Source organism: Gobius niger (genome assembly GCF_951799975.1).
Source record: "Gobius niger genome assembly, chromosome: 15".
NCBI lineage: Eukaryota > Metazoa > Chordata > Actinopteri > Gobiiformes > Gobiidae > Gobius > Gobius niger.
In genome coordinates, this window is record NC_136866.1 from 19,625,502 (window position 1) to 19,652,092 (window position 26,591).

The window sequence follows — 26,591 nt, forward strand, 5'->3', positions numbered from 1 at the left end:
TTACGCCTCTGAGACTGACTCTTGCTTGATGCTGTTCGGATGTAGCGGCAGCAGACTTTGCAGGACACCAGCGCCCCCTTTTGGTGGCTTTTGGTAAACATCACTCAGTTCCATCCTCTTGATCAGCTCGAACACACTGCCCTTGTCCAACCCTCCCTCCGCTGCCATGACCTCCAGCCGCTCCGCCGTCTCGCTCACGTCGAAGCGCTCGATCTCGGCGTTGACGCGGTGCAGCTCCTCCGGGGAGTGCCGGCCGGACGCGGCAGGGGACATGGGGCAGAAGCCGCGCAGGTGGACCTGGAGGCTGCACAGGTGGAGGTAGGCGCAGGGGCACTGGGGGCAGCGGTGGGGCCGCTCTCCCGTGTGCAGGCGCTTGTGCAGCTTGAGGTGGACGAACTGGGTGAAGCGCGCGGGGCACTGCTTGCACTGGTAGGGCCGCTCGCCGGAGTGCAGCCGCTGGTGGGTCTTCAGGTTGCTGGTGCTGCTGAAGCGCTTGTGGCACACCTGGAAGTTAGGGGGAAAAACAAAAAAAAGTCTTAAATCATGGATCATTTGTTGTTGCATCCGTCATTTCACACCGGGTCACACAAGAGCACTTTAATAAGTTAAATGTACACACATACATACAACCTTTTTGAAAAGTGAAAATAGCAGCTATAACTGATCAGATGCGTTATAGATAGAATAATCCACAAGGTCATCGAGCTTTCAAATATGCAGTGCATTACATTAGAGTGGACATATCCTGCATATGGAGCTTAAAAACTAAATTAAATCATGAATTTCGGTGCCTAAATGATGAGTTTAATCTTGATATCATTCTATAGAGCGAATAGAGTGCTGATGCTGTTTAAGCTACATGTAATGTTCCTCTGATTGTGGTGAACATAGAGAGAAGAATAAATACAGTGAGGTTTTCTTTTCTCGCCTGTCTGTGGTATTTATTGTGGTATTGCTGCATCCTACATGGATAATGTAGTCTATAGTCATTTGCCTGAATAAGGCGAGCCAAATCACTGCACTACACTCGTAAATAAAACTAACAAATTAATTATTATACACAAATAATGTCTTGTGATTGGCAGAGTAACCATGTCATCATCACCTCTTCCATATCAGGTAGGTCATTTCTTTGAGACAAGAGAATTAGTGATGCATGGACGCGACAGGTGGCATTGTGGCTCGCGAGACAATACGGTTTTCCTATTCAACACACTATGATGAGATCACAGGCTACAGAGGTACATTTAACATTTTCTGCTGGTGGTGTGCCTCGTGATTTTTTTCAATGAAAAAGATGTGCCTTGGCTCAAAAAGTTGAAAAACACTGCTCTAAAACACAGAGGCCACTGCTGGTGAAGAATTTGTCTGGAGCGCCCCCCGCAGGCAGCAGTGGGGGAAAAAAAACGTACTGATGTTTTATTACGGGCGAATGAATATAACTAATGATGACACTTGCATGAGAAGCAAGCAATATTCAAGTTAAAAGAACCAAGTCCTGATTTCTTTAACACTTTTGCTACTGTGCCACACTCTTGGGTGACAGGGATCACATGAACAACTCTAAATGTCTCGCACCTTGCACTCATGGGGCTTCTCCCCGGTGTGCACCAGGTAGTGCTTCTGCAGGTGGGCCAGCTGAGTGAAGTTCTTCCCACAGGTCTGACACCGGAACGGACGCTCACCACTGTGGACCCGCAGGTGCACCTGAAGGCAACACCAACACAACCATTTCAAATGACAGAGCCGGGTTAAATACAGCTCTCAAACTGTTCTCAGCACTCCTGTTCCCAAGCCACGGGGAAATTGATTTACAAGACAATTACAGCAAGAAGAACACATACAAATTATGTATATCAATTTCATTACAGAAACATTGATATTTGGGAGAAGAATGGATAATGAATTGGAAACTAACACAAAAATCACATGGGAGACCGGAGTACCTGGGGATCGCGGGGAACATGCAAACTCCCCCCGTCCAGGTGGGAATCGAACTCAGGACCTTCTAGCTATGAAGCACGAGCACTAGCTGCTCGTGGGTAAAACAGTTCAGAGACCCCTGATCGACAAAGGAAATAGTCTTTAATTTTCCTTTCTGTCTTTCTTGAATTTTGAGCGATCCCTCACCTTCAGATTGGACAGCTGCCCGAAGACCTTCCCGCACACGTTGCACTCGTACCGGATCTTCCCGTTCTGCCTGGTCAGGGGGTAGGACAGCGTCTTGTATCCCAGCGACGGCTCTCCCACCTGGGCTCTGCTGCTCCTCAGTTCCCCCTCATCATCCTCCTCCTGCTCCTCGTCCTCCTCCAGCTCCTTCACGCTCGGCTTCACTCCACCTGAGGGAGAGCGCCCCCCTGTGGCCAGAGACGACAGCGCCTCGGCCACGTGCATCGAGCTTAACGCGTTGGAAGGCGTTGGCGCTGCTGAGAGGACGCCGCTCGCTTCGCTCTTGAGGTAGCGTTTGCTTTTAAAGAGGTCTTTGCTGTCCGTGTGACCGGAATGTTTGGACATTTCCTTGTTCCGTAGCGGGTGCAGGAAGTGTGCGTAGTTGTCTAAATGGAGGAGGTTGGGCGCTAACGCTAAATTGGGTTTCAATCGGTCGTGGTAGAATGGATAGACCTGAGGTAGGAGCGAGTAGTGCGATAGTACGTACGGAGACTGTCTCAAAGGGAGGATCGGCTCGTGGATGGGTGCGTAGGGGAAGTGCAGGCTGGACAGGGCAGGTTTTTTGGGCGCCGGGGGGAGGACCGGGTAGCGGGAGCTTTCGGAGGGGGGCTGGACTGGGTAGAGGACGCGGGGACACAGTGGGAAGACGGCGGTGGGGTCCGGCCGGGAGAGCGGACCACTGCTGCTGCTGGTGGGCCTGGGTCTGGGTTTGGGAGGGTCGTCACGGAGGATTTCCGAAACGCTGTGGCCTCGCTTGGCGTTCGGTTTGTGCTGAGATGGAGAGCTCTGTTCTGGAAGAGAGAGAAGAAGGGGGAAAACTCGAGTTAACGTCAGGGGTCTTTATCGCTTTGATGCTGGACTTTTCAGTCTAAAGGAGAATAGGATTCATGCACATATCGTTGAGAAATTTTGGGGCAAATGGGGAGAAATTGTGGCATAAAGGCAGAGGTGGGTAGTATTACTCAAGTACGAGAAACCTCGGTCGGCCCGAGATCTGCCTGCACACCCGCCCACCCCACAGGCGTCAGGAGCCGCTCTGAGATCACCTGTTTTGTTCGGTCTGGGTGCAACTTTTGCTGTGATTGTATTCCAACCACCGCTCTCGAGATCCCCTTTAAGTCGACCCGAAACAAAGCCAGTGTGATAACCCTGAGACTTAGACGTACTTCCCCTCATGGTCTCCCATCCAGGATACTAGGAGACTCAACCTCCAAGAGATCAGGCATTCAAAACATCTACAATAAGTAAAAAGGAGATCCTACATCTCAGTGGGACATTAAAAACAAGTATGATATAAAAGTAAAATCAGTAGACGCAGGAGCGCACTCAGGAGAAGAAGAGCACCACCCTGAAAGCTCCTCAGTCGTCTTCATCCCTGCCCGGCCTGACACGATGCCCTACATGTCTGTCTTTTTGATGTCCCTTTATGTTTCCGGGTTTATCATCCCTCCCGCCCGGTGTCAGCGCGCTTTGATTACCCGATAGCAGCGGTTTTATAGACGCTGTGCCTTTTCACTTGTTCCTTGCCTTTCGACGAGCTCTTTGCGAAAAGGGACACCTCCGTCGAACAATGGGCGGAGGAGATGTGGGGTTAGAGATAGTGACTCAGACAGGAGCTGGATACTGTAATGCTGTTTGCAGAGGGAGATAGGCCAGTTGTCATGTGGATGTTTCGGGAGGAAGTTTGGGAGATAAAGCCCTGAAGAGGTGTTAGAATATGGGTCGGGTGGAGTTAGGAATTTAGGCGACGGAAACTGACACAACCAGAGAAACTGTGTGGGAAGCTTTTACTTGGGCTAAGATCGTAAAACCAACCTGATGGTGATAGTTTTTCAAAGGGGGAAATCCAGATGATAATTTTTAGCGGATGGCTTCAACATTGGTGGAAAGAAAGTTCGTATACTATTAAGGGCTTCTCTATTGCTACTCAAGCAATAGAGAAGCTTCATTCTTTTAAGCGCCTGCCCCAAAGATCTCCGTCCCGACTCCAGTCACAATCAGCATGCAGATTATATTGCGTCCACTGTAGTATTACCAAAGTTCTTTAATAAAACTCTAGATAGGACATCACCGTAGAGATACGTTGGAACGAATGACAGTTCTGGCAGCCATCTTGTTGTGACTGGCCCTTCTAACCCAGTGCAATGTCGTCAAATGGAAACACCACTTACTTCCTTCATACTGTTTGTATCTGTTTTTAGTTATTTCACAACACTTTGATAATTTGACCAATGTCAGATTTTGCAAGAAAATAAAGTTGTTACAGATGTCAAATGTTTTATAGGAGGCAGAGACTTTAGCTCCATTTGTTTATGGATTTTCCTCTGTCAAACACTTCAAATCATTCCCTTCTATTTAGATTAGACTTAACATTTGTTTCCTACTTTAAAACAGTATTTCTGTTCTTTTTACAGTACAACAATGATGGCCACATCATCATCAGTGTCATGTCATCTAGCCTGGTTTTACCATACCCTCGTACTTACTTCGTTTCGTATAAGGGTCTGGACCGTCTCTATTGAGCTCCATTATCAGGTGGGAGGGGTGAACTCCTTTGAAACGATTGGATCTGATTTTCGCTCGCGTTTGGTCGTGACGTATGTAATGCGTCCGAGTGAGTGAAACGAGCCATCATAACCCTTGGGGACATTCCTTGCACATTCCAAGGCAACCTGCAAATCGGCGCAAATGCTTGACATCACCTACAAGCCCCGCCTCCCCCACTCGCTGAATGGTAGGTAGAACGTCAACCGATGTAACGCAGCCACTGAGATCAGACCCAGACGTACATGTAGGGAAATTATAATTGACCGGAGTTTATGGATGGCTAAGGCCAGGCTAGGTCAGATCTAGAGTTTTATTAAATATCTTATATGGGTATCACAATCTACACCCGTGTCTAAAAATGACACCAGGGTAACCATGCAGAGTGTTTTCTGTCAGGTACTACACATTTCTTACATTAGACATAAGTCAGACTCTGTTCAGACAACGGACAACTGTCTTGCCTCAGTTCCTCATTCTCCCTTTGGTTCCTTCACTGGGTCAACAGTGAAAGTGCTGAAACCATCAGATTAAACATTGAAAAACAGCATGCTCATTACCTACACTGTAACCATAATTAGACAGACCGGACCTCCAGATGAATTACAGTGAAGAACTAAATACAGCTCCTTTCTACCTGCTTCAGGCACTTAAAGTCAAAGAACTAGGCAAGGTGGGTGAAGTGTCTTGCACAAGGACACAACAATATAGATATTAAAAATCGATAGGTTTAAGATTTAGAAAAGGTGTAATACAAATGCTACGCAAGGCAGCCAGAGTAAAGCTTTATGAGACCTTTAAATGATGAACGCCTCATTGTTTGCTATAAAATACACCATTCTGTATCCGCCATAAACATTCATATTGTAGAAGTGGAAAATTGTCAATGGCATAAATTAGTTGAAAGTTTCCACTTGTGCTTTAGGATGTGTGTGAAAGTTGGCCGACGCATTACACACAGGAAACAGGGAGACGTGCTGTTTTGCATCAGTCACTCCTGCAAAGCCACGCGACCCCGGCACTGCCAAACAGAGGAAGCACAAGGCAGGAATATGCACGCACTCTCTTCACCGACTTCCACAGACGCAAAGACACACACGCAGACAGGACCAAGTGTCCATCTCCATCCGACACTCTCCACAGGCCAGACCGTGGAGAGACAGGAGGTAACTCGGGTAAAACAAAGAGTCACAGGACGGTGCCCTCCTTTTGTTGGAGTTATGCTTGTCCTACTCGCTCCTTTTCATGTTAAAACAGTCTGTGATGTCCCAAGAATGTCTGTCTAACTAGTACTACTTTTATTTAGTGGCTAAAATCTTTGGGGATACTTTGGCAATCTCAGGAGAGTTCAACCCTCCCAGGCTCTATGTAAAGTTTGGATTTTGTCACCAAAGATGAAGGAAGATCTGGTTATTTCACCTACTGAACTGCAGTATCTCACCTTAAGAAGCCAGTGTGCTATCATCGTTTTATCTGAGGAGCGCCCTCCCCCTCCCACACACAAACACTCCCCCAGGCCAAACAAACACACGCCACAGCCAGAAGACATCCGTCCGTCAGCGCCGCGTTGGAGCAGTCACCGGAGAACTTCCTACCTCTGCTTCCTCCTCCTCCTCCTCCTCCTCACAGCAGAGTAAATAAGAAAGTGCGCTGCCACGAGACAGTCACCCCCCCCCGCCGCGCAGACCCCCCCCCCCCGCACACTGTTTTGTGTCCCTCCCGGTGTGGCTCTGGAAGGCCGGGCTTTGGTGACATTCACACCAAACACTGAAATTGAAAATGCGCACTCACAAATTCCAGATTTGGGGGGGGGGGGGTTTGTAATTCACCACGGCTGCCGTTTGATTTAGGGATGTCAATGGCCATCAGGGTTTTATGAATTGCACGAAATGACAAATACATAGATACATAAATAGATTGCTGCACCTTTAGTGTTGGTTACAGCACCATTCGCAGTGGCATAGTTTCAATAAGCGTCTGCGATGACCAAAGATCCATTGCATTAATTTCGCACCAAGATCTTGTATTGATGATGGGAGAGTGCGACCACTGTGCAAAGCCTTCTCCAGCACATTCCAAAGATCTTCAATGGGGTTAAGATCTGGACTCTGTCACACGCTCCCTGAACCACTCTTTCATTATGTCGTCCATTCACAATGCCAGACTTTTTACATCATGAGGGCAGAAGTGAGTGCATTCTGTTTGGACCAGGGAGGTCTTGCCCCTTTCTCTCAAACAGTCGTGAGAAATTTAGCGGTTAAGTTTGATGACCAACAAATGGACTGTGCTTTTTCCAGCTCCGTTCACACCCACTTTATGTGGGAGTGAACTCGCCACCGCAGTCACATCACTCCCTACACTGGCCTCCAGTACATGCATGGGTTAATTTTAAACTTTTAATGCTGTTTTAAATCAATTCATGGACTTGCACATTCCTATTTGTGTGAACTGCTCGTTGCACATCAGCCTTGTAGAGCGATGTGCAGATGGTTCTTTTTCTTTTACCTGTTTAGATCTGCTTTTGACTGCTAACACACGTGTAATTTAGATTTCTTCTATTTTGTGTTGAAATTGTTTTTATTATTGAATTTATACAAAAATAAAAGAGTGTGGAAAGCACTTTGGTTCAGCAGGTGCTGTTGTAGAACGCTATAGTGTGAAATCAAAGGTTGATTGATTGATTGGAATGTGCCCGTGCCATCATGGAAGAAGAAATCCATGGACCTAGAACCTAGCTGAACCTAGACCGGACCGACTGCAGCAGCCGCAGATCGGAACAGCTAGTCACATCCAGGTAAAGGACACTTTATTTGGAGGTCAGACAGTGTGTGAAAACACACTCTCATAATCCAGGTCTGTAGTACATGTTTGGAAGGACTCTGCCCAAAGTCATTATAATGCCTATATGACGCCTTGTGTTCAATGTCTGAACCTCCTAACCCCCACTTTAACCCAGCACATTTTCTTCAATTCACTTTACCCAAATCTAAAACTTTTAGACTGGAGTTTACAGCCTACAGGCCACTGTTATGCCTCATTTGAAAGATGAAGAAAGATTTTTCCTTGCGTTGCTGCCATGTGGTTGTCACTTTTTTGCTGTATTTTTGATGCTTGTTTGTTTCTTTTTTTATCACGTTTTTGTAACTTTTTTGATGCGTTTGATATGTCTAATTTTTCTTTTTTTTCAAGAATCTTTTAGATTTGGGTAATGCTGCACTGGAGAAAATGTGCTCGATCCAGGTGAGGAGCTAATAGTTGCTACTTGAGAATGCTAACCACTCTGCCGCCGCTCCTCCAGCTCACTGTCTTTTGTCATGATGCGCCTTTATGTGCCTTAAACACCCTCATTAAACTTTACAAACTCTACATTTAAGTGGAAAAAGAGAGAGCTTGTCCCGGCCGATGCTTTGATACTTGATGTGCATTGTCATCGCCGAATAGTTTTAGATTTTATGAAACGCTGTCCGCCTGTCTCTCTTCTTCTCGATCTTTGTTGGGCCGTTTAAGGAGCTCACAGTCACACCCAGGGCCCTTTTGTTGGCTGCCGGACACAAAGGCGCTGAAAGCAGAGAGGAGCGGTGTCCAGGTGGAGCTATAGTGGCCGGGGTAAACCGAGACCCGCTCGAGACTTTAGGCGATGTTTGGCTTGCGCACACATCGCAGCTGGAACCTTCCCCAGTCCTTTTCATTCAGACACACAAAGACAGAGGCGGAGGGCGATGGGGATGACACAGGTTTAGATAAGCACAGAGGGAATTACAGTTTGTCAAGACAGCAAGAACTGAATACTTCATCCTTTGCAAAAACCTTCATGATTTTGAAACGGTGCATTGCCTCCTGGGTTTGTCCCTGTTTCAGAGCGTGGTGTCCTGCACTGGTCAGCTCCTCCACCTTCCTCACTATCTCCTTCTCCTTTGTCCCTTCCTTGCTTCCTGTAGCTCCTCTTGTGACGTCTCCTCTGTGCTGTAGGTGTGGGGGCTCTTGGTGCCTCTTCGGTGTCTCAGAAGAAGAAAATTCAAATGTCTTCAGCTCTTAAGCTAACTGTTAGTGTACGTTAAAAGCTGGGTCCTACATGGCTAGTACAGACTCTCTGCAGTAAAATCCTCTGAACCGCCACATAAAACAATGAGGGAGGCAGAAACTACAAATGCAGTGGATCTGCTGCTTGTGTATGCGTTCCATGCCATTGAAGCAAACCATTTCTCCACCATTATTTAACTAAAGGTACATAGATACATGGAGAGGAGCAAAGTGGTTCAACAGATCATAAATACTTACAAAACGGAGAATGCTAACAATGAACCTAACATTATCTTCATGCTACATATTTTCCACCTACACTTTACAGAAAGGAACCACTCACACAGTCACTCTCTCATTCATCCACCAGTGGACACAGACACTGCAGGCAAGGAGGGTAAAGTGCCTTGCCTAAGGACACATACAGTACTCTGATTACACAAAGTAATGGAATACATTACAAAATACATTTTAAGGCAACTATTCAGTATACTGTAACTAAATACAGTTTCAAAGTAAGGTTGTGATGCTGTTCAAAGACACTTGAGGATAAGTGCAACGTGTGCTTTATTTTTCGCAATCATAAACCCCGACTGGCAAGTTGTTATAAAAATAATGTCTTGGTTTCATCATGCTGTTCTGGAAACGCCCTCTTACTGTCCTGTGTAAAATTAACATTTAGACATTGGTGTGAAATGCAATGAAAATTATTGACAGGAAAGAGTATCCTTCTTTACAAACAATCTTTGAATTCTCTGTCCCGGCACATGCAAAAAACATTCTCCAATAACCTTCCCATCAGGGAAACGATATTGGGCTATAAAGAGCCACAAGCAACCGATATAAAGACTTATTCCTGTATCGGTGCTGCTTTTCGTAACAAGCGCAGATAGCACTTTTCGGGCTCATGGGTATCGTGGCCTTAATGTGTAACACACTCTGTATTTATTATGGCACAGCCGTATTCCATTGTTGAAATTATGCTGAATGAGCTGACTGTTGTCCTTTTGTATGACATTTGAATGTACCGTCATATTGTTCTTGTAGGAGCCACAGCACGGGACAATTAAAGTTCAACCTGAAGCTTAACCTTATATTGTGTCCAAAGTCATTCCTATCTTTAATTTATAACATCCCAATTCTCCACTGGAGTTCATAAGCAGCGAGCCTGCACGCTCACAATCCATAAAATGATTTTCTGATTACACAGAGTCTTTTTCGTCTCAGGCCTGCGACCTATTGTTGTCATACAGGAATAAGAGAAGCCCCTGACCAGTACCTTAATGAATACCGTACTTACCAGTGCGGTCAGTGGTCAGCCGCCCCAGTGGGGGGTAGTTGCAGCGCTGGGCCAGCTCGGGGCAGTACCACACCAGCAGCTCCTGACCGGGCGGCAGCGGCCTCACGGTGTAGAAGAAGATCTCCAGCCCGCTCTGACAGGCCACCATGTTCTGCTCCTCCGAACATCGCGCCGGGTTGACGTAACGCATCCAGTTACTGCGGTCCTCCTGCAGGCCGTCCAGGATGTGGTGCAGGCGGCCGTGGGAGAAGACCTACCGGAGACACAAATGTCTCAGACTTACGGGAACATACTATCAGTGCATACTGTTCCTACAAGGACCAAAAGTACCTGCTGCTTTTAAAGACTATTGAGCGCACCTGAGTATGAGCCGTACCAACATCATTTATAAATTAAAAAAACATGTATAAGCGTTTCTGTGCGTTGCTGTAAAGCAGCTTGAACAGGGCAATGATCTTAGGTGGTCTCCAAGGGCCTGCAGGATCCTCCCCAGTGAAGCGTGGCAGTCCATCCTGCTTTATGGCTCGGAGACTTGGCCTTAAAACAAGAGTCTGGCTGCAAGGATCGATGGCTTTGATAGCAGGGCTCTCAGAACCATCGAGAACCTCAGGTGGCCCCGGGGGGTTTCCAACGAAGTGCTAAGAGCCCGCACGTGCCCGTCCAGAGCATCCTGCCTGGCTGCGCTCCATCGCATGGTTCAGCCATGTCCTCCACCTTCCTCCTGACCATCCGACAAGGGCCATTCTCCAGTTTGACCTGAGGGCCGCAGGCTGGAGACGACCACGAGGCAAACTAGCACCCAGAGCAGCTGGCACAGACCGTCAGCACGGGAAAAAAACTGGTCCATCTAGTCGGCCCAACAGGGACAAGTAGTTTTTTTCATACAGTTCTTTTTACTTCTACTTTTAAACTATTAAAGCGAAGTCTCTGTAGTTTTACTCGAGTAATCATTTTAAAAAGTAACTTGTGCCACTTTCATTGAACAATCTTCATTTTGATGTGTAAAAAGACATATATTGTCTTTATTTTTAAAGGGGCTAGATGCAAGTTAGTCATTTTATACTCACTACTGCCACCTCAGGTCTTATGCGTAACTGCAGCTTCTATATTAAGCTTGTGCATGACGGCACTTCGGACCCGAATTAACACCTTTTTGAGTGACAGTGCAGGATTTTAGAGGCAGTTGTGGTGAACAGGTCTGAGCTCATTCTACATGTTAGGACATGGCTGGAACATGTAAGGGGATGAAAATACTTAGTTTTAACATTTTTAAACTCTGTATAGTCCCTTTAATGGTATTTACTTTGATAATATTATATTTCATGTTTTGTTTTGTTTCTCATCATTTATGTCACAACTGGAACATGCATCAGGCTTTTATGTTGAAACTGTTGCACAGTCACACTCCTCAAGTAACATTTTCTCCAAATATTTTTTTGTTAATGATGAAATGATTCTAAAGTAACGTGACTCTTACTTGAGGTAACATTTTGGTCGAATGTTAGCGTTGCGATTGGGAAACGCTGACTCGCGCTGGTTTCTTGACTTGACTCATCCCTCTGCTGGTAACTGCCGTGTTTGTTATGTCTTTTGGCCTAGCGTGCGCCCTCCCCAAGGCTAATCTCGCTCTGCGGCGCACGTGCTCAGCCTGTCGCCGGTGTCATGGAAGCGTCCGCCGCGCTGATGTGTACAAGTCAAAGCCACTTCCTCGCTGAGTCAGTGCGAGAGCTGTGAGCGTATAGCCTCATGCTGTTTGGTGACTGTTTACTGGCACTGACGCCCCGGCCGCTGCAGCGCTGACTGAGCGAGCAAAACCGCTGCGTCACCAAAACCCAAACAGCTGTCAGGCTGCGTGACCTCAGAGGATGCAGACGGTTAGCAGGGGCAGGAAACAAGTGAGAAAGCGAATTTAGTGGCTTTGAGGTGGGAGGATCCTTTATCGAAAAGAGATGAAGCAACTCCGTAGTTCACTGGAAGGAGATACTACAGCTACGTTTGAATTAAAGGTCTTAATTATGGGCCTTGTGATGAATTAATCACATTTTAGCATAATTTATATAGGGGTTGTATTTATCTATTTAGAGGTAGGCTGTATTATGGGAGCCGGTTCTTTAATGATACTTGGTTTTCGATGCCGATAAATGATGCTTTTTCCGATACCGATTGATGAAGACAGCAATCCGGGCCCCTTAGTTACGATGTCCGCCATATTAGCATGAGGCAAGCTGTTCGAGTAATTCTTATGGCTGTCTATGCAGCAAACGGGCTCAGCTGGTGTTTAGTGGCAGGTTGCACCAAAAAAATTCTGTTCCTACAAATGCGGACTTACAATAGCAAACGGCTTCATGGACCTGTTGATAGAGCTTTTCCCCCCCATATGGTCTGGAATGGTGAAGCCAGTGCCGACTATGGCGAGGTAGGAATGTCTATTTCATGACATTTCTATCATCATCATCATTTTATTTCTATCATTTCTGATGTTTCTCCATAATAAACAGATTATTAGATGATGTTTCGTGGCTGTTAGACGTGAACCCGACCCACAATAAACAGAACAAAATGGATATGTTTAAACATTTGGGTCAGAGGGGTATTTTTATTACTAACTATTAGATGAATGACTTCTAACCAGGCTTTGACATCATCTAGATGAGGTCGATGGTTGACAACAGCTGAAAACATCTGTATTGTTCATAATCTGCAATGTTTAACAACGGCCTTTGATAAATTTACTGACCAAACAACATTTTTGGTTTGGGAACAGGCCCTCCATTGTTGCTCTCAGTTGTAACTTTACCACAGTGAAGTCTTTTAGGCATTAATGTGACGCCAGCTGAACTGGGCGGTGATGTTGGAGCTACAGGAGCGTGTCATGGTGTTAACTTTAATGATCATAACACCTGCTTCTAAACATGCTTTATTGTTACCGTTGCCTGATAAAAAGGTTAGTCATTAAACGCCGACCGCAGAAACTGTGTTCTCACTAAAAATGCAAATGTGAAGGTGCTCTGACTAATATCCAGCAGAAATGTTGCACAGTCACAGTTTCACATGATGGAGCGCATGTACAGCCACAAGTGCCACATGTCAACTGAACTGACAGGATATGCTGAGCTTGAGGCCCGGCGGCGTGTCGCTCTCACCCTCCAGAAGTACTTCCTGTTGGCGTTCTGGGGAACGCTGTCGTCGCTGTAGCGCTCTCCGATCAGCGGGCCGAAGCGCGTGCCCTGAGGTATGAGCTCTGTGCTGGTCACTCCAACCACCTGACGACGGAAAACAACAAGCACGTATAAGAAACATTTCCCATCAGGGAGCAGCGATTCCCAACCAGGGCACGGAGACCCCAGGGGTACTCGAGGACATAATAAGCTGCTTATTAATATCTTTGCATGCACTTTGTTAATTGCTTATTAACATGGTTTGTCTGTGTACTTTATTGTCATTATCATTTAAACCCAGGACCCATCTCTAGATGTAGGGCCAGGCTAATGGTCAATGGTCAGTATCACCTGGCTGGAGGATTCACCTATTGTACTTTTTTTTTTTTTTTTTTTTACAGTATTAAACTCCACACAGAAAGAAACCAACCCGGACCTTCTTGAGGGAGGGGGCACACAGATTAACACTGAGGGTTTAAGGCGTGTACAAGACAAAAAAGATTAGGAAAAGATTTCCCCGTTTACACGGTGCTGCCTTGTGTTCTTCCTTAAAGAGACTAGATGGAAGTTGGTCATTTTATGCTCACTACTGCCACCTCAGGTCTTTCACGTAACTGCAGCCTCTATATTTAGCTCGTGCATGACAGCCAATGGCCGCTGGCTGCTCTGCTTTATGCCCAGGACACTAGAGGCCGCCATTGCTCCGCCATTGCTCCGCCATTGCTGTAGTACCTCCATATCGCCGCTAGTGCCCCATTGAAAAGCATTGGAGTTTAGACACGTTAAAAACAACTTTAACGCCTGTTTTTTACTTTTTCAACACTAGACTAGGCTCGATTTTCGAGTCTACGGTGAAGATCCCGCCCTTATGTCCTTTTTAGGAACATGCTTTGTCAGAGCTGGGGAGGAGGAGTCTGTAAATCCGCCATGACTTCCCCCACGACCATAATCATTATGGTAAACGGGGAGGAGTGAGCAGAAGCTGTCCATTTATATATACAGTCTATGATGACAGCACTTCAGACCGGAATGAACAACTTTTTTGAGTGACAGGGCAGGATTTTAGAGGCAGTTGTGGTGAACAGGTCTGAGCTCATTCTACACATTAAGACATGGCTGGAACATGTAGGGGGATGAAAATACTTAATTTTAATATTTTTAAACTCCGTATAGTCCCTTTAAAGGAATAGGCCACCGTTTTTATATACTAAGATATGTTCTTACCTCACTTTAGTCGAGTTAATATATCCCCGTCTGGTCATTGTCCGCGCGCTCTGTCACGCAAACGGAGCACATACGCAGCCTCTCCCATATGTGACATAGCTCCGAAAAAGCTCACGATAGAAGCTACCAAGCTCTTCCACGTGTTCCCTATTTAAATAAAGTTACGTGAAGTGTTTTCATGCGAAGTATATTTACACAGAAATGTAACGTGTCGATTTTATAAGCAAATAAAAAGGGGGACTATATTGTGAGGCGTAATGATACGAGGAGTAAAACGTCCGCGCAGTAACTCCTAAAGGTTATTGACGGAAGTGAGCGGGGGGAAGTCTTTAGGAGTTACTACGCGGACGCTGTGCTCCTCGTATCATTACGCCTCACAATATAGTCCCCCTTTTTATTTGCTTATAAAATCGACACGTTACATTTCTGTGTAAATATACTTCGCATGAAAACACTTCACGTAACTTTATTTAAATAGGGAACACGTGGAAGAGCTTGGTAGCTTCTATCGTGAGCTTTTTCGGAGCTATGTCACATATGGGAGAGGCTGCGTATGTGCTCCGTTTGCGTGACAGAGCGCGCGGACAATGACCAGACGGGGATATATTAACTCGACTAAAGTGAGGTAAGAACATATCTTAGTATATAAAAACGGTGGCCTATTCCTTTAAGCATTATAGGCTCTCACAGGTGCAACAAAAACGTTAACCCCAGCGTGAACAAAACAATGTTCATGTACCAAGAGAAAGAGATGTAGCTCCAGCCGGTCCCGCTGTGGTGCGGATCGGCACTCACTCGGCCGTTAATGGGACCAAATTAAGCTGTTACATGGGTGTTTCTTCGCCCCACAAGTGTTATGCTATTGTTTAGAAACACAAGATCGGGCTCCAAGACTAAAACCAAGAGGGCTGCCTAAAACGACACTGATGAAAAGATCCATCTATTATGAAATCTTTAGGACGCTCAAAGCTGCCAGACCGAGGTGAGGCTCTGAAACGTCCCGCTGTGCATAGAAGTGTTGAGGTTGAAGTTGCGCCCTGACCTGTCGGGCCGTAAAGGTGTCTAGCGTGACCGAGGAATGTCCTCCCGCTCCCCCCTGAATATTTCATTAGCCAATCATCGCCTGCGAGTCCTGGCGTATTAAAATTTCACCGGCGCTCCTGTTCCTCCGGCTGCAGGTGTGAAACCAAGCCCTCCGTCCCAGGGCCTCCAGGGCGGGGCAGCGGGGGATAAGGTGTCACACGGTCACACCCCGTCACCTCCATCTACACGAGGCTAAAGATAACCCTCCGCCTTTCATCCCCACCACAACATAGCACCGTGTCACACAACGGGACCGAAAAGTACAGTCGGAGACGGGACATGAACGCGACTCACCAAATCTTTGTTACCGCAATGTTACAACCAAGCACATAGTCTCCACTTCAGCTTTACCCAAATCTTAAAGACTCACGCTGTTGCTGTGCTATCGTCACTTTTACGTTGTATTTTTGGTGTTTTTTTGTCACTTTTTTTTAAAATTAGGTTACATAGCATAAATATAAGAAAAGAATGGTGTAAGAAATATTCTTCCATCTAAATTTTTCATATGAAATGAGGAAAAAAATTTGGCAAAATAGTGAGAGAAACTTGACACATCAGATGCTACAGGCCGGCCCAGAGTTTATAAGTAAAATTTGATTCCCACACGTTCTGGATGAAGGTCTGACGAAGGTCTGATGAAGGTCTGATGAAGGTCTGATGAAGGTCTCAGGACTGAAATGTTGATGTTCATATATGCAGTTTAGAGGAATAAGCCTTTTCTTTTATGTCGCCCCCCAACAAATGTAAAAATGTAATTTGCTTTAAATTAGACTAGGCAAAGATTTTGATTTTCTGTTATTACATCAATGACTCTCCCTATGTTTACCTACAGTAGCTTTTTTTTTTTTTTTTTTTTTTTTACAGTGGGAGCTCCTGGATTGTTTGCATGGGGGCGACAGCCAAAAAAAAAGGTTGGGTAACCCCTGCCCTGGACCAGTGGACCAGGGCAGGAGCTCCCAGGAGCTTTACAGCTCTTTCCACAAAGCTTCTCAAAGCTTTTCTACATTTTTACCAAAACAGTTTTAGATTTGTTGGACACAGTCTGCAAAAATCTGGATAAATATGAGTATAAAGAAAAACCCAAGTTATTTTCTGATATTGGGCTGAAACATCAACTCCACAGACAGCAGAGTTAAATGTAATAGTACTTATAGACGATAGTACTAATAGACGATAGTACTAATAGGTAATAGTACTAATAGGCGATACTACTAATAGACGATGCTACTAATAGATAATAGTACTAATAGGCAATAGTATTAGTAGGCAATAGTACTAATAGGAGATAGTACTAATAGGTGATTGTACTAATAGGCAATAGTATTAATAGGTAATAGTACTAATAGGAGATAGTACTAATAGGCGATAGTACTAATAGGTAATAGCACTAATAGACAATAGTACTAATAGGCAATAGTATTAATAGGTAATAGTACTAATAGGCAATAGCACGCAGAGGCAATAGTACTAATAGGTGATAGTACTAATAGACAATAGTACTAATAGACAATAGTACGCAGAGGCAATAGTATTAATTGGCAATAGTACTAATAGGCAATAGTACTAATAGGCGATAGTACTAATAGGCCATAGTACTAATTGGCGATAGTACTAATTGGCGATAGTACTAATAGGCAATAGTACTAATACCCAATAGTACTAATAGACAATAGTACTAATTGGCGATAGTACTAATTGGCGATAGTACTAATACACAATAGTACTAATAGACAATAGTACTAATGGACAATAGTACTAATAGGCGATAGTACTAATATGCGATAGTACTAATAGGTGATAGTACTAATAGGCGATAGTACTAATAGGCAATAGTACTAATAGGCAATAGTACGAATAGGCAATAGTACTAATAGGCAATTGTACTAATCGGCAATAGTACTAATAGGTGATAGTACTAATAGGCGATAGTACTAATAGGCGATAGTACTAATAGGCAATAGTACTAATAGGCAATAGTACTTATAGGCAATAGTACTAATTGGCGATAGTACTAATAGGCAATAATACTAATAGGCAATTGTACTAGTCGGCAATAGTACTAATAGGCGATAGTACTAATAGGCAATAGTACTAATACCCAAAAGTACTAATAGACAATAGTACTAATAGGCAATAGTACTAATAGACAATAGTACTACTACTAAATAGTACTAATAGACAATAGTACTAATAGACAATAGTACTAATAGGCAATTATAGGCAATAGGACTAATAGACAATAGTACTTAGGCAATAGTACTAATAGGCAATAATAGACAATAGTACTAATAGGCAATAGTACTAATACCCAATAGTACTAATAGACAATAGTACTATATACTAAAAGTAGTAATAGTGTTTGTCGTGTTTGTGGTGTAAAAATAGCTCATGGAGTAAAACAAACGTTAAAGACCTCTTCCCTACACTGTAAGACCAGATAAGTAAAGCACACTTAAACAGTTTGAGTCAACTGTTTCCCTTCAAATATTTCATGTAAAACATAAAAGTTTAAGTACATTACACATTTAATAATGAGTTTTCAAAATTCAAGTCTAGTTCATAGACCCGATTGGGTTTCAAATAAAAAAAATGACCTTCTTTCAAGTGGAATAGACTTTCAGATTTACAAGGGCCATGTCAAACTTAAAAGTTCATGTGCTTTACTTTTATTAATAAATAAAAGTGCACTGGACTTCTATCAAAGGGTTTTAAAAAATGAAAGTTGACTTCAAAACGCTTTTCGATAAGTGATCTGTAATCAAACCATTTAAGTGGAAACAACGGCCTTTGAATGTGGGGAATCTAACCTTTAGCGTCATGTGTGGAACCAAAAAGACACTATATCCTTCTGTACAGCGTGGCTAACACAGCTTTTCAAATCCCGTCCTTACGGCGATGGCGCTTCCTCATTGGTGTCCATTGTACTGCCCTGTCAGTTTTACACTGCGTGCCTTTTTTCCACGGGCCTCAATAGCCGGATTAGCCGCGTCTTTGTGTGACAAATTACCGTAACCGATCTCATAGTATCACCTCCGAAAAGCGCGTTGGAACCCGACATGTGACTCAGGGTCCGCTCTTTACGCTGTAATTGCACACTGGCCGCCGCACACAAAAGGAGTGCAGTCGGGCCTTGTAATTGAAGAGATCCCCAGATGAGTGAGTGTTTTTTTTTTGTTTTTTTTTCAAGGCCATTGTCGGGGATCTGGGACGAGCGCTTCCCGCCGGAGGAATGGGGATGAGTAAGAGGGGAAGGAAGTGACGAGAGGGGCCGGCATAAACAAGTGTAGACACAACTGTTCTGTAAACACGGGTAAATATAGCAGGGTTCACACACAGGGGCACTGCGGGACAGAGGGCCATCGAGACGGATACAAACACAGAGGTTAGGTCCCATTAAAGCACAGGCAGGTTCGAGTTCTGCCACATTAGGTCAGGTTACACACAGACAACCGCCTGCAAACGCAACAGTTTTGACATAAAAGAAAAGATACAACCACAGTCCTCTGGTCTCACAGTAACAAGTGTCTGGGTTTGTTTCCCCGAACAGTTTAGAGCCTTTCTGTGTTTCTCCACTCGAGACTGGATGGGTTTCCTCCGGGTGCTCCGGTTACTCCCATTAACTCAAAACATGCACAATAGGTTAATCCTCCAGCCAGGTGAGTCTGCCCATCAGCCCGGCTCCACATCTGGAGTTTTGTCCCTGGTCGCCCACTGCTCCTGACGGGTCTCCCCCCAATGGCATCGAAGAATAGGTGGGGAATGCACGATAATATTGGCCTTTTTGCCGTCATCACCGATGAGCCGATAATTCATTTTTCGGAATTCATTAGTGCGATGTCAACAAAAGAAGAAAGTGTTTTTTTGATAAGACACAGTGGGCAGGATCGTGTGTCTCAAAAGGCTGATGATAGCGTGACATTATGCGCTCAATAGGAGCACTTTGTGATCTTGCCACTCCAGACTTAGCACATTTAAGTGGGTGGAGACACACATTTTCCTCCAACCAAATCGACTCCCCGGCTGAAAGAGGGGTTGTGGGGGAATGGGGTTGAACATTGTTTAGCTCACGATGGGGTAAATACAGTTTTTAGTTTGACCTGTGAGAGCTGAAGGCTTGAGAAAGAACGCAAGGCAGCGCAATGTAAATGAGGAAATGAATGTCAGCGGTGCCATCAGTGCAGTCACCTCCTCTTGTGACGCCCCCTCACAAGTGGCGGAGGCGAATAGCGCTCATAGCTGGAAAATAATTCACCAAGAGCTTGCGCCCCTCCGTGCACCACCACAAGATCTGGCCCACTACGTGCCACAGATGCTCAGATGATGGAACAGTGAAAAGCCTGAGGCGTTTTTACTGTTCCAAGGTGGAAAACAAACCCAAAGTCAAATTATTGGATTAATGTTTATAGTTTAAAGTGCAAATATACATACATATATCGGGTGTCATTATCAGTATCAGTTATCTAGTCAAGAGTTCACCTTAACCTCCTCAGGGTCATCTGCAATTTTAGACTTAACTGGACATCATTTTAGAAGGCTTTAGTAAAGCATTTGTGTCAGCTGTTTTTCTGGTTCTGGTCTGATTTATACCATGTTTAAATATCTTTTTGTTGAACAAGAGCCGGGTCGAGGCACACATCCTAGAGTTAGGAGATATCTTGTACATAGACTCTGTATATTTGATCAATACTGTGCTGATGCTGTGGGATCTTGTCATCACATTTCACAGTGGCGATCGGTAACTTACATGTAGAGGTGTAAAAAGACCTATTGTGTAATATATTATGTTAATTGTCATGTGATGACCTCCTCTCACGTGATGGACTTATCAATCATTGAACATATACTTGTTTTCATATCTGATGAAGGGCTAATATGCCCCAAACATCACCTTGTTTGTTTGATGAAATTAACATTTCTGAGAGCTCTCAGTTATCATAATTTTTTTCATTACATATAATTTTGTCCAATTCAGCTGGAACCTATCAATGCACTGTGGCAGTTTGAAGGTCAGTAATGTATGGAGTGGTACTTAGCGTGAGTGACTGATTTGAGAACCACTGCTGATTAAAAAACACAAATTGCAACTTCTTATCACTTTTTCTTTAGAATAAAAGAACCAACGAGGACTTTCCGTCCCACAGTCCTCATCCATAAGAATAAGAAAAACACTTCCAGGTACGACCATAGCTGACATTTTTCACATTCCCGTTACCTCTGCCCCGTCCCGTTTCAGAGCCAGGTTCCTGGGCAGGGACCTCTCAGCTCTGCTCCTGCTCTTGTTCTCTTCCTCCTCCTCCTCCTTCTCTTCCTCCATGGGCTGGTCCATCACGATGTAGGTGCACTTCTCCTCAAAGTCCTCCTCCGTCCAGCTCCCCACGTCCTCCACCACGGTGTCCATGCTCTCCGCTCCGGGCTGGGGAGACCGCTCGGACGTCAGCATGCTCTGGCCACAGCGGAGGAACCGGGCTGGAGGAGGAGACACAACAAAACATCACAAACTACGTTTCACTTCAGCACTGAAGTGATGAAAGGGACTTCAGTGTCCACACAGGACTGCAAATATCTGTCATACAACCATATATATATACCATATATTCAAATTTCAGAGATGAGACGTGTGGAGGAAATGGGGAATCATTTGGGAAAAATATGGGGCCAAAATAGAAAAGAAATTTGGGAATAAATTTGGGAACAAATGAGTGGAAAATGGGAAAAGAAATAGCAAAAATAAGATAAACAAATTGGGGAAAAAAAGATCAGGGAAAAACCCCCAAAAAATGAAAATGGGGCAAACATTAGGCAAATAAATAAAACAAAAAGTGAAAAAAAAATTGGGGGGAAAAGAAAACATTAATTTGATTCAAAAGCATAAAAACAAAGCATCAAAATAAAAATGTGACCAAAAAAAAAAGCAACAGAAACAAAAACGGGACAAAAGCGCTTCAAAAATGTGACAAAAATGCGACAAAAATGTGACAAAAACGTGCGTGACGATAGCGTGACAAGAAAGTTACCATCACTTCTTAAATGAGGCATTACACTATTGCTCTCCAGTCGAGAGGCTTCTAGATTTGGGTAAAGCCAAACTGCAGAAAATGTGCTTGGTTCAGGCGGGTTGTCAGAGGACCAAAGGCATCAACACTTGGATCTAAAGATAGGAGATTATTGTAGGAGAGCAGTTTTCAATACTTTCATTGTTTTGATACCAGAAGTACTTTTTTTCTGATACCAGACTGAAGTACCTAAACTTTTTTCTCTGATACCAGACTGAAGTACCTAAACTTTTTCTCTGATTCCAGACTGGTATCGTTTAACTGTTTAACCCAGCCCTACACAGTAATACAAAAGTACTCTTAACAGACTTCCACTCAAATGAATGCAGATAATAACCATTAATAACAAAAATGTAATAGCTGATAATAAACATTTGAATGATAGACTCTGACCCGGTTACAGGGACATAAACATCTGTAAGAGAGAGAGGGAGCTATAAAAAGAGCCCCCCCCCCACGTACACGCATCCTGTTATGGCACTGATTCAGTCATGGACCCTCAGACTTTTTTTTAATGTTTTCACTTCGATATCAGAGTTTATTGTCTTAAACCTTAACCTGTTATCTGCCAGCTTAGGGTTAGCAAATATGCATATCCAACTTTCAAAGTGTATTGACTGCAAAAAGTCATCTAGAAACTGTAAAACTGTAAAACTATAAAAACATACATGCATGTATAACAAGCAAGATAAAATATCTAATTATATAATAAAACTCATTGTAATTGAAATAGATGCTTTTTACATAAATACATAAATGCTCTATTCCATTAACCAGATAATCTGTAGCACTTTTTGCAGTGTACAGCCTGTATGCCAGTGCACTGCAAAAAGGCACACATTAATTTGTCTTATTAAGTTTAGTAAATAATTAGTAATTTGATTTGAGAGTCTCATAAAAAAAAAAAAAACATTTACACTTAAATTAAGATAAAACAACAGTTTTATTTTGAGTAAATGAAGATTTTCAGTGATTTTCTTCTTTTATTCTAATGTAAGTATAAATATCTGACCCTGTGGACAGATTTCCTGAAATGAGACTCTCAAATCAAGGACAAAAGTACTTGTTTCAGATTACTTTTTGCAGATACCTCAGTTTAAAGCCAACACTACAAAAAGTCATATATTAAAATGATTGGAATTTAGAACATGTTACTCTAGTATGAGTTATTTTGACTTGCCAAGTAGTAAAAACTGCCAATGGAATGAGTCGTTTTGCACTTAAAAGACGAAAAAGACATGTTTCAGGTCAAATTAAATGTGTCATCTCATTTTAAGCACAATACAATCGTTTTCTCAACAAAAGAGCAACAGAAAAGTGACAAAAAGTGATGACTGGCCTATGGGCTGTGACCTCATGGATTTGGGGTTCAGAGGTTTTTCAAGTTTCAGCGAGTTCAGAACAAAAGGAAATGTATCTAAAATGTCATTAAGTGTTGAAATGTAGAAAGTCTTTAGAGCGATCGAGATCCCTGTACTACTACTACTACTACTACTACTACTACTACTGCAGTTTCTGCTGCAGCTCTGTGTCTTAGGGGGAGGTGGACTCAGTTGAGAAGTTGAGTATTACAGTAAAAGTGTCACTTATTCCAGCACCATAATCAGTTTGTCCTGTTGGTCTGAGGCCGGTCAGGACACAAAGATCTCTCTAGAATCAGGCACTAAAGGCATCTCACAAAAACAAGCAAAAACAAACCCCTTCATCATCATCAATATAGGAACATCATCATCAATATAGGAACATAATCATCAATATAGGAACATTATCATCAATATAGGAACATTATCATCAATATAGGAACATCATCATCAATATAGGAACATCAACATCAATATAGGAACAGCCATTCAAAAGTGCAGATAAAGACACTGATCATTTGGTCATCATGGGTGGTTGTGGGTAATTTTTTTGCTTTTTTTCCCTTGTAATTCTTCTATTCTTTTGGTTGTATGTTTTAATTGTGTGTCCATTGCACTTCTGGGGATTCCCTTTTACAAAGCCGACCTTAATATCATCAAACTGTATGATATAAATTGTCATGCTTTGTAAATAAATAAATAAAATAAAATAAAAATTAATAATATGGTGGCAAAAATAAGTAGTAATTGCGGGGGGGGGGGGGGGGGGGGGTTGGCAAAATAGGGAAAATATCAGTAATAAAACTGAGCAAAAATTAGGATGGACAAATTAGAAAAAATTGGTGCAAAAAATAAAAATAAAATAAAATAAAATGAAATGAAATTGGGAAAACATTGGGAGATAAATAAATAAATTGGGCCAAAATGGGGGGAGGGAAAATATTAATTTAAGCTGAAACAACCAAGTCACTTATTCTAATGCTGTCTCTGGACCAACAAAATCAAAATCTAGTCTTGGATCTAAAGATATCATTTTTGGGTGCCGTACTGGTGGAGTTCAGCGGCCCCGGCCCTGCAGGACTAACTCCAGGTCTGCAGATGTTCACAGACAGATGACTTGTTTTCCTTTCGCTCTCGCCCTCTCCACAGCTGATCTGGTTATGACTGTCACAAGAGCGACGCTGCCGAGCGTGAACGCAAAATGACTCGGTGACACAGCACAAAAAAAAAAAAAAAGAAAAGAAAAGGAGAACGAAAGAGACAAGAGTCAGAAGGTTGAGGAGATTGAGGAAATGTGGCAAAGGATTTCACAGAAGGAACCAGAATCACTGATAGGATTTTGGATTAAAATCACTTTAGTGACCTCTCTTTAGACCCTGAAGCATGCAGACTAATTACATATAAGACTACATGATACACAAATATAGGATAAAGGAATTAGAATTAATTAGTTCCGGCATTTAGTGCAAAAAAAAAAAAAAAGGTGCAAAAAAACAACTTAATACCCTTTGAGAGACTACACATATTTGAGTATATTTTAGTTTTGTTTAGTTTTTGCAGTTTTGATGTCGTTTTATTAACCACTGGAGAGAAACTTGATATGATCTCTGATAATACATTTATTTATGGAGCCACTTCTGTATTTAGTCTGAATTTCTCTTTCTTTATTCATTCATTTGATACTGAATCTTTGAAAAACATTTGTTCTTTTATAAACTCCCATTTTAGAGGCAGCACTCCCTTTTCATCAGATGTCAAAATGATGAAAATATAAATCAAAAAAGGCGCCTTACCGAGCGTCCCCCTCTCATAGGCAGCAGCAGTAGCAGCAGTAGTAGCAGCAGTAGTAGTACTCGTATCAGCAGCAGTTGCAGTAGTAGTATTAGTATCCAGGGGTGATGTCTTGCCTCTGCCGGTGCACATGCGATTGTGAGTCAGTGTGTGTGGTTTCACAGGGGAAAGGTGTGTGAGGCACATAACTCCGCCCACATGTCCCACTCGTGCATATTGGCCCCGCCCCTGGCTCCTCCCACTCTAGGGTATGTGCGTGCGCGCGTGTGTGTGTGTGTGTCAGAGAGTGCAGAAGTGGTTTAAGTCCAGGTTTTGATCTAGTTTAGTCTTGGTTTAACCTCTTAACCCCCACCTTAACCAAGCTAATTTTCTCCAGTTTAGCTTTACCCAAATCTTGAAGCTTCTTGACTGGAGCGTACAGCCTACAGAGTAACGCCTCATTTGAAAGCTAAGACCTACAAAATGGATTTAAGGTTTTTCCTTGCGTTGTTGCCGTCACTTTTTCATTGTATTCTTGGTGCTATTTTGTCATGTTTTTGTCGCCTTTCTGGCGCTTTTTCATCACTATTTTGTCACCTGTTTTTTTTTTGTGTGCGTTTTGATCCTTATTTACCGTCTCGTTTTTGTCACTGTTTTGATGCTTTTTGCCAAGAAGCTTTTAGATTTAGGTAAAGTCGAACTGGAGAAAATGTGCTCAGTTTAGCCCTGGTTTAGTCCAGGTTTAGATCTAGTTTAGTCTTGGTTTAAGTTCTGTTTGTAGTCCTGGTTTAGTCCTGGTTTAGCCCAGGTTTAGATCTAGTTCTTTAAAGGAACAGGCCACTGAGATATGTTCTTCTCTGAGCTTAGAGGAGTTGATGTGTACCTGTCTGGTCTTTGTGTATGCGCTCAGTTACGCAAAACGACCAAAGATGTTGTTAGCAGTTGGCCTCTCCCAGTATATTCCTATAGCTAGAGTTAGAAGCTACCACGCTCTTCCACGGGCACAAAGACCAGACAGGTACGGATCAACTCGTCTAAGCTCAGAGAAGAACATATCTCAGTATGGAAAAACAGTGGTCTGTTCCTTTAAGTCCTATTTTGTGGAATAAATAGTGAGTGTTCAATACTCTGTAACTAGACACAATGTCAGGGTATTCTCTCCTGAAATCTGGCCTCAGTTTGGACTTGGCTGGTCCTGGGTTGCTGGTGTTAGTGCTAGTTTTGATTTAAACCTGATTTCTTCTTGAATTGAACCTTTGGAGACACCTCTTTCGCTGTAGTTTACGGCTCCCTCTCTTTATTTACCGTGGAATGTGCAGTTTGATTTGACTATTGGTTTGACTGATACTTTAACCAAACCCTTTGACGAGTCTGTAGAAGCCTGTAGAATCCTGCCACACGACCTGACACATGGGGAGTGAGTGTGGGGCAGTTTCGCCTGGAGGGAAGAGTTCTTTTGTGAGCCGCTGTCACACAGTTATGTCCGGATCACACCGCTCTGACTCTGACTCTGACACTGACACTGACTGGAGAGACCGGTGGGGGCCGGAACAGAAAAGTCTGAAAATCTGTCCAAAACCCCTGGACATAGTTACACATGTGTCCTTGAAAGCATGGGTTTGTATTCAGGGGACACACGACAGGCAGAAGTACATCATCTAACATAAACTAATCTTCACAATACCATGTTTAAGTATTGCACTGAATGTTTCTCCATAGATGTATATAGGGAATTGTACTTTCAAGAGCCATTTTCTCCAAATGCATTTTTCTCACATCGGTGCGTCAAAGTAAAAAACAGTGTGGGGAGGAGGGGGGGCTCATTACAATTGAACACACTCTCGAAACTACACCACAAACATTTGCAGAATTAAAATAATTGAATTTAGACGTAATAGTTGGTGCAGCA

At 43.4% G+C, this 26,591-nt stretch overlaps 1 protein-coding gene across 1 annotated transcript; it reads right to left on the minus strand.

The window, feature by feature from the left end:
* Positions 1 to 24,793, minus strand: prdm1c (PR domain containing 1c, with ZNF domain; the record flags this gene model as incomplete). Its single annotated transcript, XM_079572881.1, has 7 exons — positions 24,706 to 24,793; positions 20,711 to 20,964; positions 13,177 to 13,296; positions 10,034 to 10,286; positions 2,131 to 2,960; positions 1,579 to 1,707; positions 1 to 504 (listed from the first exon to the last, which is right to left on the minus strand). The coding sequence occupies exons 2-7, from the start codon at positions 20,936 to 20,938 to the stop codon at positions 1 to 3; spliced, it is 2,064 nt and encodes a 687-aa protein (XP_079429007.1). The 5' UTR covers positions 20,939 to 20,964; positions 24,706 to 24,793.
* Between the last annotated feature and the right edge of the window lie 1,798 nt (positions 24,794 to 26,591).